The sequence below is a fragment of the Salvelinus fontinalis genome, chromosome 23 (genome assembly GCF_029448725.1).
Source record: "Salvelinus fontinalis isolate EN_2023a chromosome 23, ASM2944872v1, whole genome shotgun sequence".
NCBI lineage: Eukaryota > Metazoa > Chordata > Actinopteri > Salmoniformes > Salmonidae > Salvelinus > Salvelinus fontinalis.
Window position 1 is genome coordinate 24,219,347 of NC_074687.1, and position 17,382 is coordinate 24,236,728.

At 41.2% G+C, this 17,382-nt stretch overlaps 1 protein-coding gene across 2 annotated transcripts in view; it reads right to left on the minus strand.

Moving 5' to 3' along the window:
- Positions 1–2,906: 2,906 nt before the first annotated feature.
- Positions 2,907–17,382, minus strand: part of LOC129821060 (pre-mRNA-splicing factor CWC22 homolog) — a 60,686-nt gene continuing 46,210 nt past the window's right edge. For both annotated transcript variants that reach the window (XM_055878309.1, XM_055878308.1), the window contains exons 15-20: positions 11,471–11,548; positions 10,846–10,998; positions 6,769–6,896; positions 6,480–6,581; positions 5,745–5,920; positions 2,907–4,134 (exon numbers count right to left, since the gene is read on the minus strand). In XM_055878309.1, coding sequence (XP_055734284.1) covers positions 3,392–4,134; positions 5,745–5,920; positions 6,480–6,581; positions 6,769–6,896; positions 10,846–10,998; positions 11,471–11,548 — 1,380 coding nt within the window. In that variant the 3' untranslated portion in view covers positions 2,907–3,391. The remainder of the gene's footprint in view (positions 4,135–5,744; positions 5,921–6,479; positions 6,582–6,768; positions 6,897–10,845; positions 10,999–11,470; positions 11,549–17,382) is intronic.

Consider the following 17,382-nt stretch of genomic DNA (forward strand, 5'->3'; position numbering starts at 1 on the left):
GATTAAAAAAAAAAATAACATTTTTAGAATAAGGCTGTAACGTAACGAAGTTCTGGAAAGAATCAAGGGGTCTGAATACTTACCAAATGCACAAATGTATTGGATAACAGTGTAAGAAATTGTATTAGATATTGGTAACTTGTTTTAACAACTTCTCAACATTACCTATAAGTTGACACAACATACACACCCCCTCTTTCTCTTGGACATATGCTGGACACATAGGACATATACACGGCACCCACAATTCCCCTCCCCCATGACAATCACACAGACACACCCAACCCATGGTTGGACCTCAGGACAAAGAACTCTCAGGAACCAATGGAACGTGGACACCAGGCCTGATCAGGACTACCCAAGACCCAGATCGACCAACCGGAAGGCCGGACTCGCAGATCTACCTACTTTGCTTGTTGTCTATATAGTACTGAACATTTCTGGAAACTGTCTCTTTCCCGGACGATTCACTAGGAGTCAGACTGAAAGAGCCTTGCTGCAAGATTTTACTAAGATATCTTTACATGTAATTAAAACGGCCTTATTATAAAATATCCACCTCGTCCTATTGTCTCCTCTTGTTCTCCTGTCAACAGTAAACGTTTTATTAACAACAGCACACTCATTTAGGCTTTTTTGGGCTTGTGTATAAAATGTATTTAATGGAGGGCTTATAAAATGTATTTCATGTATATCTCATCAGGCTCCGTTAGCATCAGGCTTGATTTTTGATCAAATTTCCAATCAAATTTAGACATAGGCCTATTTATATACTTAATATGCTTTTGAATTACACTTCTGGTTTTGGCGGGAAATAGCTAAAAAGCTATTTTTTCTTGGGATGGAACATTTGTAAAATACCAGGAAAATATTCAACCATAGTGTGTAGGCTTATCTGCCCCTACCCTCTGAAAGCATAGGTTACCATAGCCTACGTTACAAGCGTGATTGGCTTCCCCAGTAATTTTACCCATGTACCTCTACTGGCAGCACAGTGCGTGTGATTGTCTGTCATTATGATTAAACCATGCTGTTAATGCTAAGACTTTCCTATACAGATTAAATAGTTTACCCTCTCCATAGCACGCTGATCTAGCCGCACTGATTGGTGAAGTAATTTAATGTCGAGCTAAATGTAAAAACAATTTCGATTTCAGAGGTTTAAAAAGGAACAGAAAAAAACGATATTAACCAATACTTGTTGGGTGTTTGAACCGGTTCAGAATGATTCTTTTGCTGGTCAGAACAATGGAACGGAACAAAAATAATGGTTCAGTTCAGAACAAAATTATTGGAAAATAATTTCGGTTCCAACCAGATTACTATTAAAAAAAATAAAGTAAATGCTGTTCCACTTGGAACCGATGTTGCTCGACCTTATTCGTTTCATCAAGCGTAAAGGTGGTGGAATTATGAAGAAATTAAGTCAAAACCAGAATACAGTGTATCTGTAGACACACCATCCCAAACGGGAATTACGTTACGTTCCATTTACCGGCGTTTAACTCCGGTCGGAATTCCCCCCAAAGAGACTGTTCTGTGTCTCGGGAGTTGAGCAGTCTTAACCCAGTGTAACTGATAACGGAAAAGCATGGTTCTATCTCAATTAGTTTTCTATCATTCCTCGCATCCTATCTCCTTGCTTCTTTTTCAACCTTATTGGAGTTCTAAGGTCTCTCCTATCAGACCTTCTTATGCAATGCATTCTGAGGATGATCATGCAAGGATTCAAGGAAAGATTAACTGAGAGTCACATATTCCTACAAGACAACCCACTGAGACTCTACCAGGCACTATAATCTGCAGTATGGGAAACGTGTCTATTGTTCCCCATGAATTCTTAACCGTTTGTATTAATCATAAGACAGTTGAAATGAACCCTATTCTTCTCTTGGAATCCAATATTTGAAAAGGAATACATAGCGCAGGAAAAACTAAATTGAGGGACACTGGTAGTTAAAGAATGTAACAGCATAACAAAACCAAAACACTGGCATCATGGTCTTCCTTCCAAGCACAGATCCAACCAAATGAGTCAAAATATTAACAGTGCTAGTCCTATTTAACAGAATATGTAGTCTATGCTGATTTTATCCTTTCTATTGTGCTTCTACTTTTCATTTTTTTACTTTACATCTTAAAGCAAAGCTTGAATCTGCCCCCTATCCCCTTCTCCACTAGGCAGGATTCTACTGACAGACATCAGTTCATTCCAGTGATTTCACAGAGTTTCGTATTCGATCCCAACGGAAGCAATCTTCCATTCTACTGGCCAAAACACAAATAAAAGATGACCCAGTTCTCGTGGAACCCTGTGGTGTTTTGATACATACAGTACACCCGTAGGGAGAATGCTGAAGGTCAAATAAGGTAGGCTCTATCTGGAGATCAGCGTGAAGACGTATGTCAATTGTGTAAGAGGCATGTATTCATGCATATTGTATACTGTGGGTGATAATGACAGGGTCTTGAATTCATTCTTGCAAGTATGTTCAACATGAATGTCAGATTTGACAAGAACGGATCCTTGGATTGATCTGTGTGTTAACAATCACCTGCTGGGTGGCAAAAAATGGCAGCGATTCAAACATTTTATGAACTGGCTGATGTTCTTTAATCACAGGTGTTCAGGTTAGACGGCACCCGATGCTTTTAAGTGGACAATGTGTGGCTCAGTCGGTAGAGCATGGAGCTTGAAACTCCAAGGGTCATGGATTGGATTCCAGCTGGGGCCAGCAATACGTAAAATGTATGCACGCATGACTAAGTTGCTTTGGATAAAAGCATATGCTAAATTATAAGGACACTGCATTGCTCTGGTGTATTTCCCCTCTAACCTGTGTCAATATAGTGCAAACACGTTCAGTATACTGTATAATATTTAGTAATAAATCAGGTAGAATTGAACAGTTGCAAGGTTTTTAATATGTTGTCTCATTCTTTTTAAACCGCCCCCCAAAATAGGTTGCACTAAATACAAACTTCACACATTTTCTTGACATTACCAGTCTTACATTGATAGAACCCACAGAAAGAAACCTTCATATATACACTACTTCTGCAAGCAGAGCTCTGTACTGTTACTGTTCCAATACAACCGCTCAACCATTTCTAAGAAAGACATTTCATTGCGCGATATAAAACATACATTTTAAAGGCTATGCATAAAATTTATACATTGAGAGGTACAGACTATGGCAGGGGATGAGATGGATGAGTCCAATTTACAACTGGCTTATGAACAGCATGACTACAACGTAGGCTCTGTTTCAACGTTCACACTAGCACACTACTTAGAATGAAGTACTGGACATGTACTTGAAGTAGTATGCTAGCATGGACATTGGAATGTAACACTACTACATTTCCTTTTTGAGTAACGTCCGTCCGGCTATCTCCGTCTACGTGGGGAGCTATCCCTGCTCCGTTCCTCGTTTCTCTTGGGTTCTCTGTATCTGTCAGAGTGATGGCGGTTCTCCCTGTTCTCCTTGTCCGCCCGCTCTGCTTGCTGCTCCACCCCGTTCCTGTACGAGTTCCTGGAAGAATCCATGTCTTTCTCCTTGTGGCTGCTCTTCTCTCGTGACTTTGACCTCTCTCTGTTTCTGTACCTGGCTGGTTCCTTCTCTTTCTCAGGGCTGCGGTGTCTGACTCTGTCATGGTCAGTCTGGTCAACCTGGGGGGCTTGGCGTTTCCCATCATATTTCCCCCCATCGTCCCGGTTGTGCCTGCGGGACTCTGGCTGTCTGTCGCTGTCCTCGTAGTCTCTGCCTCTGTCAGGCCTGCCACGAGGCTGCTCCTCATCTTGGTGCCCCCCACGGTCGCGGTGGGGTCTCTCGTACGAGGGTTGCGGCGCGTCTTCTTCTCGACCCCGGTGGCGAGAGGATTTGTGGTGGTCCTCTGGCTCTGGTCTCCTCCCACCGTGCTTCGCCGCCTCCTCATCGCTACTGCTGTCATCACGGCGACGGTTGTCGTTTCTCAGACTCTTATTGGGCCGTTCCTCCAGAGGTGACTTCTGACTTGAGGAGGTATTTTTGGAAGAAGCCTTGGACTTGGTCATCTTGTCTTTCTTCTTGTCTTTGTCACTCTTCTTATTTTTGCTCTGGCCCTTGCTCTTCTTACGCCTTGAATCAGAATCTGTAAAACAGTAAGTACGTCTTAGAAACACGAGATAATTCCAGACTTTGAACCGAAATATGTTAAACATAAGCAAAGAACCTAAATAAATCCAGAAGCATGCAAACAGCACACCACATTGCAATCCCATAGAGCGAGACATTATATATGCTGTAAAAAATAAATATCGAAAGACAAGAAAAATCCCCCCAATGACAGTCCGTCATCGCCCAACATCTGCACACACAGGTTGTCCCCCAAATGGCACCATATTCCATATATAGTGCACTTCTAGGCCCTGTAGGCCCCGTTAAAAAACAGTGCACTAAATAGGAAATAGGGTGCCATTTCAGACACAACCTGTGTGTGCAGATAATGTGTGGCGACGACAGACTGTGCTTTTAGCAGGTGCCTGGAGTGCCCTACTCTGCCATGTTAACATGTCACTCTACCCTACAGAGAGCCGGCCAGGGACACCCAACACCACACCAGTCAAACAATCACCAGACTGCCAGAGCACTGACTGCAGGGAGGGTGTATTTGTGTGAGTGTGTGTGGCCACTGCAGGGACTGACTGTCTTTGCGTGCATGGTTTTCATAGATATTAGCATACAAACACAGGATGAATGGTAAATAGCCACATCAACATCACAGCAGGAAACACCTCCAGTATCGCAAACAGGCTTGAAATCATGTTCAGGACAATTGAGAACCAACAGAAGCTATCAAGGAAATGTTTTGTGCTGTTGGACAGACATTTCAGTGCTATTGGACATTTTAGTGCAAGGAGGTCATTTCAGAACTATTGATTTGATGTGAAAGCAGGGATTGTGTAGAGAACATCTTTCTCCAGGACAATTGCTGCTCTCTTCTCAAATAGGACATTTCAAGTTCTGCACTGACAGACATTTTTCTTTAATTGAATAAGTGAATACAGACTGGTCCTCGGTTGCATGTCATCAGCAAGGGACTGACACGAAAAGCCATCTTAATGTCCCACAATCAAACAAGAGGTTGCCTAAACAAGTCTTTGGATAAAAACCTTTGCTAAATAAATTTTTTATATTATGTGAAATGAAGCATTTTCCAGGGAAACAGTGAAGTCCTTCAAACATTCAAGTTTCATTTCAATAGAGCTGGTCAATTACAATAGTTAAATTAGCAAATTAAATTAGCATGCCGAGTGAGAGGGGCTGAGTACAACACAGTAACATTCTTCAAGGTGAGGCAAGCGATGACCCATGACCCAGGCGCGCACACACACACACACGGGCAACAGGCTGTGCCACCCTCACATCAGGGACCAGGACCTCCCCGACACAACACAGGCATTATAATTAGGTAGAGGTGAATGTGGAGGGCAGACAGTTAATAAATACTAAACTATCAAAGGACAAATTAAAGGACAAGCACTTTGAATTCCTCAGAAATAATTCAGATATTGCTGTTAGAAGAGGGCTGGGTTGTAAATTGATTGCAACTACCTAAGTGTTTCAATAAAAAGCCTAGTTAGGGTAGCCTGGTCCCAGATCTGTTTAAACTGTTGTTTGTGCTGACAATGACCAAAGTCGATACAGTATAAGAAACAGCTCTGGGACCAGGCTACTGTAAGGCTGGTAAAATTACTGTACCTGAGCTGCTGCTGGAGGAGGAGGAGTCACTGGAGGAGTCAGAGCTGTCACTGTCGCTGCTGTCACTGTCTGAGGACGACGAGTCAGAGGACGAGTCGGTGTCAGACGACTCCACTTCCTGGTTCTGGGTCATGATAATCTTGGGGGCGTTCTTTAGATGCTCACGGAGCTCATCCCTGTGGTAATGACGAGGAGAGATAGAGCAGGAGAGAGAGCGAATGAAAGAGAGAAGGAGCGAGTGGAAATTATGATACTGGCAAGAGATCACAGGAGGCTGGTGACGCAATACACCAGCCTGTTATAGATGCCACAGGAGGTTGGTGGCACCTTAATTGGGGAGGACTGCCCTATAAAAATCAGTTTATTTTTTAAATACATTTATTTGATGCCCTACTAATAAGTTCAATACATTTTGGGATATTGTTGAATTCCGTTTTTATTGTCTGGATTAAGTGATTCAGTCTGCGTTCTCCGTATCAGATTTTATAGTGCCCTAGTAATGGCCGGGGCGGAATGAGTCGAACGGTATCAAATACATCTAACACATGGTTTCCATTAGTTTCATGCAATTCTATTCACTCCGTTCCGGCCATTATTATGAGCCTTCCTCCCCTCAGCATCCTCCTGTAGATCACAAACATGCATCAAATCTATGCACACATTGAGCTGTCACTTTGGGTGAAAGCATCTGCTAGGTGGCACGTACTATCATATTATTAGGATGGAGGCACTTACGTAAGTCCACCCAGGCCGATGGAGGTGAAGAAATTAATGGCAAATCTGGTGTTCCTGGGGTTGTCACGAGGAAAAAGACCCTCAAAGAAGGGCTGCAGCGTCCTGGAAGATACAGAAAAGACCAGATGCAGAAAAAAAACCCCCACAAATTTGCCATTCAGTTAAATTAATTCAACTTTATTTTTCCTTTCAGGGGCAATAAAGAAAAACAGAGCCAGTCTACAAATATCAACATCCTCAGGTGATATATTAGTTTACAGTGGAAGAGGAAAAGACTAGATTGACTTACATATCCTTGAGTCGTTCATTGAGCCTGGGAAGTCCCATATAGGCACAGAGCTCCTGAAACAAGATCTTGACGAAGATACGACTGGATGAGGTGGTGGTGTCCTCACTGACTTTAATACATTCCAGCACCTGAGATAGAAAAACCCAGATGGTGTAACTAGATTAGTAGCTGTTTAAAATCAAATCACCAACCCCAAAAAATCTTGGCTGACCGAAAGTCGTCTGTTCTCTCGACCTATCGATTGGTTGAAATGTTTAAACATGTATTATTCCATATAGACACACCCTTTGTATTTTAATAAATTCAACTATATGCTTGTCTGATTCGGTTTGATGAAACAAGACAGAAATGACTCAAGAGTCAGAGATCAAGATAACCAGAAGAGAAAACCCTTAACCCGACCATCCTCCCCCCGCTCCTGCTGGCTTTTGCAGATTCTGCCATTACTCTCCTGAAGTTGCCGGTAACATGCTACACGAGGAGTCAGCAACCTTTCTCATGTGGCATAACAATTTATCTGAACATTTCAACCAATCAACGTGCCAGTTACGGTTTTCATATGCACATTTTCATTTTTTTTATTATTATTTTTATTTCACCTTTATTTAACCAGGTAGGCAAATTGAGAACACGTTCTCATTTACAATTGCGACCTGGCCAAGATAAAGCAAAGCAGTTCGACACATACAACAACACATAGTTACACATGGAGTAAAACAAACATACAGTCAATAATACAGTGAAAATAAGTCTATATACAATATGAGCAAGTGAGGTGAGATAAGGGAGGTGAAGGCAAACAAGATATATATATAAATAAATTAAAAAATATATAAAAAGGCCATGGTGGCGAAGTAAATACAATATAGCAAGTAAAAAAAATAACACTGGAATGGTTGGTTTGCAGTGGAAGAAGGTGCAAAGTAGAGATAGAAATAATGGGGTGCAGAGGAGCAAAATAAATAAATACAGTAGGTAAAGAGGTAGTTGTTTGGGCTAAATTATAGATGGGCTATGTACAGGTGCAGTAATCTATGAGCTGCTCTGACAGCTGGTGCTTAAAGCTACTGAGGGAGATAAGTGTTTCCAGTTTCAGAGATTTTTGTAGTTCGTTCCAGTCATTGGCAGCAGAGAACTGGAAGGAGAGGCGGCCAAAGGAAGAATTGGTTTTGGGGGTGACCAGAGAGATATACCTGCTGGAGCACGTGCTACGGGTGGGCGTTGCTATGGTGACCAGCGAGCTGAGATAAGGGGGGACTTTACCTAGCAGGGTCTTGTAGATGACCTGGAGCCAGTGGGTTTGGCGACGAGTGTGAAGCGAGGGCCAGCCAACGAGAGCGTACAGGTCGCAGTGGTGGGTAGTATATGGGGCTTTGGTGACAAAACGGATGGCACTGTGATAGACTGCATCCAATTTATTGAGTAGGGTTTTGGAGGCTATTTTGTAAATGACATCACCGAAGTCGAGGATTGGTAGGATGGTCAGTTTTACAAGGGTATGTTTGGCAGCATGAGTGAAGGATGCTTTGTTGCGGAATAGGAAGCCGATTCTAGATTTAACTTTGGATTGGAGATGCTTGATGTGAGTCTGGAAGGAGAGTTTACAGTCTAACCAGACACCTAGGTATTTTATTCATCTAACAATTACATTTATAATAACGTCTTCGTATCTCAAAATCATTGTCATGTGGTTAATTAAAATGTATCCAAATTAAATGAAAATGATAAACCTAAAAAGTTGCATCTATTGCCAACTATGTAAAAAATATCCTACATAAAGCCAACAAATATAAATATTGCAGCCTGCAGGTAGAACAAAAATATTCTGATAAAAACATCCTATAAATCCCACTGGCTACACATGGCCTGTCTGCAACGAACTTGAAACATTGTATCAACTATCAACTTGGGTCCAGCCGTGCCAGTGAGCTCGGGACAGACACAGCTATAGGCTATTTTCCATAAGAGGTCATCAGGTAGACCTATTTACAAAAAAAAAAGTTTCCACTGGATCAGAGCATGACATTTTCCCCTTTCACGCTGAGTGATTATCGAAAGGCAGAGAGCTGGAAAGACCTTCAAAATACATTGAGTAACTATTGTCATTCTCAATGGATGTTTAAAAAACAGACTCCACAGATCATTAGTGGTAGTGCATTAAGACAATCAGAAATACTATCAGATCCCCAAATGAGCACATTTATATGCCTACATTTGCATGCAGGCCAGGTAGCCTACTTTTATGCGTAATCAGGTGCTCGTCCTTACTCAGCATTGACAGTAACGCTTTCTCACAAGTGTAGCATAGGTTGTGTGCTCTGCAAACAACATGTCTACTCTGACCATGAGAACGGTAAAAGACTAGAATAATATACTGAATGCATTAACAGAAATTACCATAACCAAACAAACATTGTAGATTAGAAATCACAGGAATTAATGGTAAATGTAGGCTACTAGTGGTGATATATATAGTGGAATAGACACTAAATCAAGGAAAACAATTCACACAATTAAGTTATGAAACAATGAATGTGCACAAATTGGCAGGAGAGCGCATTGGATAGAGACTTGCATTGTGCATTGTCTCGTGTGCCATAAAATAAATATACAGTACCAGTCAAAAGTTTGGAAACCTACCCATTCAAGGGTTCTTATTTATTTTGACTATTTTCTACTATGTAGAATAATAGTGAAGACATCAAAATGAGGAAATAAAACATATGGAATCATGTAGTGACCCAAAAAAGTGTTAAACAAATCCAAATATATTTTAAAATATTAAAAGTAGCCACCCTTTACCTTGACAGCTTTGCACTCTTGGCATTCTCTCAACCAGCTTCATGAGGAATGCTTTTCTAACAGTCTTGAAGGACTTGCCACATATGCTGCTTTCCCTGCAGTCCAACTCATCCCAAACCATCTCAATTGGGTTGCGGTCGGGTGATTGTGGAGGCCAGGTCATCTGATGCAGCACGCCATCACTCTCCTTCTTGGTCAAATAGCCCTTACACAGCCTGGAGGTGTGCTTTGGGTCATTGTCCTGTTGAAAAACAATTGATAGTCCCACTAAGCGCAAAACAGATGGGATGGCTTATCGCTGCAGAATGCTGTGGTTAGCCATGCTGGTTCAGTGTGCCTTGAACTCTAAATAAATCACTGACAGTGTCACCAGCAAAGTACCCCCACACCATCACACCTCCTCTACGCTTCACAGTGGGAACCACACATGCGGAGATCATCTGTTCACTTACTCTGCGTCTCACAAAGACACAGCGGTTGGAACCAAAAATCTCAAATTTGTCTCCTATTCTCATTGGTGTCCTTTAGTAATATTTTCTTTGCAGCAATTTGACCATGAAGGACTGATTAACGCAGTCTCCTCTGAACAGTTGATGTTGAGATGTGTCTAACTTGAACTCTGAAGCATTTATTTGGGCTGCAATTTCTGAGGCTGGAAACTCTAACGAACTTATCCTCTGCAGCAGAGTTAACTCTAGGTCTTCCTTTCCTGTGGTGGTCCTCATGAAAGCCAGTTTCATCATAGCACTAGATGGTTGATGCGACTGATCTTCATGTCTTAATGGACTGTCGTTTCTCTTTGCTTATTTGAGCTGTTCTTGCTATAATATGGACTTGGTCTTTTACCAAATAGGGATATCTTCTGTATAACACCCATACCGTGTTACAACACAACTGATTGGCTCAAATACATTAAGAAGCACATAAATTACACATTAACTTTCAACAATCACATCTGATAATTGTAATGCATTCCATGCATTCTCATGAAGCTGGTTGAGAAAATGCCAAGAGTGTGCAAAGCTGTCATCAAGGCAAAGGGTGGCTACTTTGAAGAATCTAAAATATATTTGGTTTTGTTTAACACTTTTTTGGTTACTACATGATTCCATATGTGTAATTTCATAGTCTTGGCGTCGTCAGTATGATTCTACATTGTAGAAAATAGTCAAAATAAAGAAAAACCCTGGAATGAGTTGGTGTGTCCAAACTTGTGACTGGTACATAAGTGCACCATATAGGGGATAGGGCGCCGTAGAGAGCTACAATACGTACACTCCACGGGACTGAGTCTGTGTACAAGAGATGGGCGAACATTCTAGCAACGTTCCTCAGTTTATTGGTCTCTAGGCGATGGATGGTTTCATACTGCTCCATGAAGATGGCCTCAAAACTCTCCATGTAGTCCTTCTTCAGCAGACAAAACCTCTGAGAAAATAAGTCACGGTTAAAAATGTTTGTTGATCATAGAATAAAGTTGTTTTTAAACTTAGTGCTCTTGAAGGAGAATGTTAAAGGCCACATTAGTGAACTGTACTACTGTACCCTAAAGCTTACCAACAAATATAATTTCAAGGGTGATGAAATTTTCCCCATGCAACTTAAACAGACTTCAACTAAATAAAAGAATGTCTCAGGCATAAAAAAGTATTACATTTTAGTAATTTAGCAGACGCTCTAATTCAGAGTGACTTACACGAGCAATTAGGGTTAAATGCCTTGACAGATGTTTAATTTCACCTAGTCGGCTCGGGGATTCGAACCAGCAACCTTTCGGTTACTGGCCCAACGCTCCTAACCGCTAGGCTACCTACCGCTACTATTAAATATATATTGTGGTTATATTTTGTTATATTTCATATAATAAAACATGTAAAAATATATTATTTGGTCTACTTACCCCTGCTAGAAGACCAAAGAACTTCTCGTAGGTCCTCTGTTGGGCACAGCAGTCCAGAATCATGTTGCACAGCTCTTTCTGTTGAGAGAAGACACACAAAAATAGCTTTAATCTCTGGCACATGGACATAGAGAGGGGATGCTGGCCGAGCCAGGCAGGGCTGCACCTATGGGGGATAGAAAATACCTTGTACTGGCCTGGAGTGGAGACCCATCTGTTACATCCTCCTGCAGCCAGCCAGAGGCTGCTTCTGAAATAGGACCCTGTTCTCTACATAATGCCATTTGGGCTTGGTCAAATGTAGTGCGCTGTAGGAATAGGGTGCCATTTTGGACAGCGCCATTGTCTTTCCTCTCTCATTCTCCAACAATTATCCCAGCCAAGCAGGTTATTGATTTCATAACATTATATTTTCGATGAGGAAGCCAGCCTTGGGCGACCATGGGCTGCGGTATGATCAATCTTCACACTAACGTCCTGGACAGGCCATGACAAAATTACACTGGTAGTGAGGAGAGATAGGAGAAGGTAAATATCTTGGGCTAATAATAGAACTCCGATATGGAGATGGAAAAATGTATTTGCTTGACTAAAATATGAACACATTCAGATAACACAACACCTTCAATGTCTCTCTCAGCACAGTTATTATAATAATGATGGGTATGAGGCTAGGCGCTGTATGTATAGTTTGTTACTGAGAAGACATTCTGTCTGGCGACTGTCTCTCTCTGCCACAGAGGAAGCCCTTGCAGCAGCATCAGGAGACTTATGTTGTTGTGTGATACTGAGATTGAAAGTGTGATGTTCACACAGCGGGCCTGATTCACACGCTGTCCATGCCTGGCAACACGATGGGAATGCAATGAGACTGTTGTCTGTCCCCCATCTCATCTCAGCTGCTTCCCACCCGGAGGACATTGAGGGTACCTCCCAAATGGCACCCTATTCCCTTGTTTAGGGATGGGCAACTTTGATGGGGTGGGGGCCACATGAAATCGTAACGCATCATGAGGGGATGCACTGGTTTGTGCGTCTGCATACCCACATCCATACCCAGGTCCTAACCTTTTGGGGTCCCTAAGCAAACTTTTGTTGCAGGACATTAGTTAATTTCCTGCAATTCTACACATTTTGCCATAGCGTGGAGAGAAATGTTTGCAGTTTTAATATGATACACTACATGATGAAAAGTATGTGGACACCTGCTCATCGAACATTTAATTCCAAAATCAGGGGCATTTAAATGTAGTTTGTCCCCCCTTTGCTGTTACTTCTCATAGGTCCTCTTTTGGGCACAGCAGTCCAGAATCATGTTGAATAAAAAAATGGCTTTAATCTCAGGCACATGGACACAGAGAGGGGATGCTAGAGATTGTTCTCCTGCTAGAGCTGCCCTGGTCAACTGTAAGCGCTGTTACTGTGAAGTGGAAGGAGCAACGTGGTGCGAAGTGGTAGGCCACACAAGCACACATAACGGGACCGTCGAGTGCTGAAATGCGTAGCACGCAAAAATGGTCTGTCCTCGGTTGGAACACTCACTACAGAGTTCCAAACTGCCTCTTGAAGCAATGTCAGCACAATAACTGTTAGTCGGGGGGCTTCACATAATGTGTTTCCATGGCTTAGCAGCTGTACACAAGCCTAAAATCACCACGCACAAACCCAAATGTCGGCTGGAGTGGTGTAAAGCTCACAGCCAGTGGAAACGCGTTCTATGGAGTGATAAATCCCGCTTTACCATCTGGCAGTCCGACGGACTAATCTGGGTTTGGCGGACGCCAGGAGAACGTTACCTGCCCGAATGAAGTGCCAACTGTAAAATTTGGTGGAGGCGGAAAAATGGTCTGGGGCTGTTTTTCATGGTTCGGGCTAGGCCCCTTAGTTCAAGTGAAGGGAAACCTTAACGCTACAGCATACAATGACATTCTAGATAATTCTGTGCTTCCAACTTTGTGGAAACAAATTTGTGTAAGGCCCATGCCTGTTTCAGCATTACAATACACAAACAGGGTTGCAAACTGCTGAGGGCCCAAAAAGGTGACACTTTCCCTGCTAGGGGGAAATGCAGGTTAACTAATTAACCTGTTGAGGCTGGGGGCGCTGTTGTCACTATTTATGCTAATCGTGTAATTTTTGAAACGGCTTCCCACAAAATTCTTGATCGTACAATATGCATATTATTATTATTATTGGATAGAAAACAGTCTATATTTTCTATAGGAGTTGAAATTTTGTCTCTAAGTGGAACAGAACCCATTCTACAGCAATTTCCCTGACATGGAGTCAGATTTCAGAAATGTTGGCCCCTGATCTGGAGTCAGTTAAAAGGCCACAGTTATTGCTACGAGTATACGGACACTGCTTACGTCTCCCCCTGGATGCCTTTACGTGATGACGATTTGAATGGGGTCGATTGCGCGTTCACAGGCACTACAAATGAAAAAACCCTGTAGCTAGGAACTCTTTTCTTGCTGCGTTATGCGCGTGGAGGACACCGACCCGCACCTGTTCCAAGCATTAGTGGAGGGAGTAATATTACTCTGGTCATGTTTCTACTCGTTATAGGAGTTAAAAACATCATAAGGTAGTTAATTTAAAGCGTTTTATAGCAATTTATATCCGTTTAGTGCGATTTTGGGACATTTATTTCTGAAACGCTGTGAATCTCTGGGCACGCTTCCAGTTCATCCCGAACGCAGTTGGCATTTCCACATGGCAAGAGGACAGCTTTCCACCAAAAGACGATTAGACCCAAGAAAGGATCCTTTGCCCAAGATACTGATGGAAGAACAGCTCAAAGTAGGACATTTTTATTATGATAAATCGTGTTTCTGTCGAAAAATGTTAGTGGCTTAGGACGCCATGTTTTTTGACGTAGCTTCGCTTGGCGCAAACTGTATTGAAAAGTAAGGATAATTTAAAAAATGTAATTCCGCGATTGTATTAAGAATTAAATTGTCTATCAATCCCTGTCCACCCTATATTTTTTAGTCACGTTTATGAGTATTTATGTATAAGAGTAGATCACTGTCTAATATGGCGCACGGACATTTTCTCACCAGCTGGGCTACATTTCACATTGTCTAACCATGATTTTGGTGGCTAAATATGCACATTTTCGATCAAACTCTATATGGATTGTGTAATATGATGTTACAGGAGTGTCATCTGAAGAATTCTGAGGTTAGTGAAAAAATTAATATATTTTGGCGATGTTGACGTTATCGCTCACTTTGGCTAGAATCAATGCTGGGCTGCTATGTGCTATGTGCTATGCTAATATAACGATTTATTGTGTTTTCGCTGTAAGACACTTAGAAAATCTGAAATATTGTCTGTATTCACAGGATCTGTGTCTTTCGATTAGTGTATGCTGTGTATTTTTACGAAATGTTTGATGATTAGTAAGTAGGTAAACACGTTGCTCTATGTAGTTATTCTAGTCCATTTGTGACGGTGGGTGCAATTGTAACCTATGCCATCTACCTGAAATATGCACATTTTTCTAACAAAACCTATCCCATACCATAAATATGTTATCAGACTGTCATCTGATGAGTTTTTTTCTTGGTTAGGGGCTATAAATATCTTAGTTTAGCCGAATTGGTGATAGCTACTGGTGTTGGTGGACAAATAAAAGATGGTGGATTATGCTAATGTGTTTTTAGCTAATAGATTTACATCTTTACATATTGTGTCTTCCCTGTAAAACATTTAAAAAATCGGACATGTTGGCTGGATTCACAAGATCTGTGTCTTTCATTAGCTGTATTGGACTTTAACTTCTTGAGAATACAGGGGGTGCTATTTCGCATTAGCATAATTGCCTCTACAGACTAAACTGCCTCTTATTCAATTATTGCTGTTACTATATGCATATAACCATATAGCATTGGATAGAAAACAAGCTATGGTTTCTAAAACCGTTCCAATTGAGTCTCTGAGTCAAACACAGGTCATTTCACAGCACTTTCCCTGAGCCTGAAAAAGATTGCAAGATGTGTATGCTCGCTTCAAAGCTCTGCCTATATATGGTCACGCCACCTATGACCCGAATGACACTTCCTACTTCTTCCTATGGGTGTTTGGAAGACGTCAGAGGAGAAATTTTTTGTTTATCTTGTACTGACGTGAAATAAGACTTATTTCTTTAGCGTGACCGACAACTTCCGGTTTCTGAGATGCGCGTTTTCAGAGGTGGCATTGTCTTTTGTTATGCTGACGTTATGGATGAAAACTATCTCCGTGTCGAAGTTTGTTTGCTACATGTGACCATATCACCGTAATGTATGTTTTTTCAATATAGTTTAACCTGTTCTGGCTGCACGCTGAATATTGAAAAAACTGGAAAATGTGTGCACATTTTCAAACGGCCTCCTAAGAAACTTTTTATTTTCCAATATGCATATATTTACTACTGTTGGATAGATAACAGTCTGTAGTTTCTAAAAAGGTTTGAATTGTTTCTCTAAGTCGAACAGAAATATTTTTACAGCCATTTTCCCAGCCGAATTGAGTTTCCCAAAATGCGATGTGTCTCTTTAAGACCTTCTCTATAAAAGGCCATTTGACTTGGGACAATAGGGACACGTCAGAGGTGTACGTCAGACTGTAATGCGGAAGTGAGAATTGAAAGGGGTCGAATATCTCGTCCCTGGACTGAATAACAGAACTTCTTGTGAGACATGCGCAGTTAAAATAAAAATCCGGGCGCGAAGGATAATTTGATCTCGGCTTCTGGAACAAGGTAAATAACTTTGAATATGATGCCTGACTACGATATTATTTGCTACATGTCACAAAATCATCCTAAAGGTTGTTTTTTCAATATACTTTAATTATATTATTGCAATTTATTCTGGACTTTAGATGTGAAACGACGGAAGAATTTTTTGAAGAAACGCTTTCTGGCGCAGCAATGCTACCGTGCTAGCTAACCAAAGAGGGAAATCTTTCGTTCTGGAACCCAACTAAAGACTCTACTGGACATTGGACCCCGTTACAACATTCTGATGGAGTACCAAGAAAGATAAGACCCAATTTGGGATGCTTTTTCATATATATGTCGAACTGTTGAATGCTAACGCTGCTAACTATGCTAGGCTAGCGCTTGACTAGAATCAATGCTGCCTTATGCTAGCTTATGATGTTAGCTAATATAACGATATATTGTGTTTTCGCTGTAAAACACTTCAAAAATCGGAAATGTTGTCTGTATTCACAAGACATCTGTCTTTCATTAGTTATCCACCATATGTTTTTCTGAAATGTTTTATGAGGTGTAATTAGTAGCCGACGTTGGTGTATGTATTTTCTCTGGCTACTCCCGGCTGGATTCAGACTGTAGCTATGTATTAGCATTTTTGGGTAGCATCAATGTAAAACTGATTTATAGCTAAAATATGCACTTTTTATGAACAAAACATAGATTTATTGTGTAACATGTTATATGACTGTCATCTGAGGTCGTTTTTTCTGGGCTCTTTAGGTTGGTTTTAGTTTATTTCGGTTGGTTGTGCATGCTACTTCAATCATAATTCATACTTCATAATCATAATTCATACGTGTCTGTCCACTTTTGTATTTGGTGGTGAGCTAACATAAATATATGTGGTGTTTTCTCTGTAAAACATTTAAAAAATCGGACATGTTGGCTGGATTGACAAGATGTTTATCTTTCAAATGCTGTATTGGACTTGTTAATGTGTAAAAGTTAAATATTTTTAAAAAATAGATTTTGAATTTCGCGCTCTGCAGCTGTTGTCATTTTCGGTCCGAGGTCGGGCTTGCACCCCAAACAGGTTAATCAGATTATTAGAATTTTTTCGGGAGTTTTGCCGTGTTCCGTTCTTTGAGTTTTTTAACTTTGGGAATTGACCGTGCCAGTCGACCAGTACCCAGGCTGAATG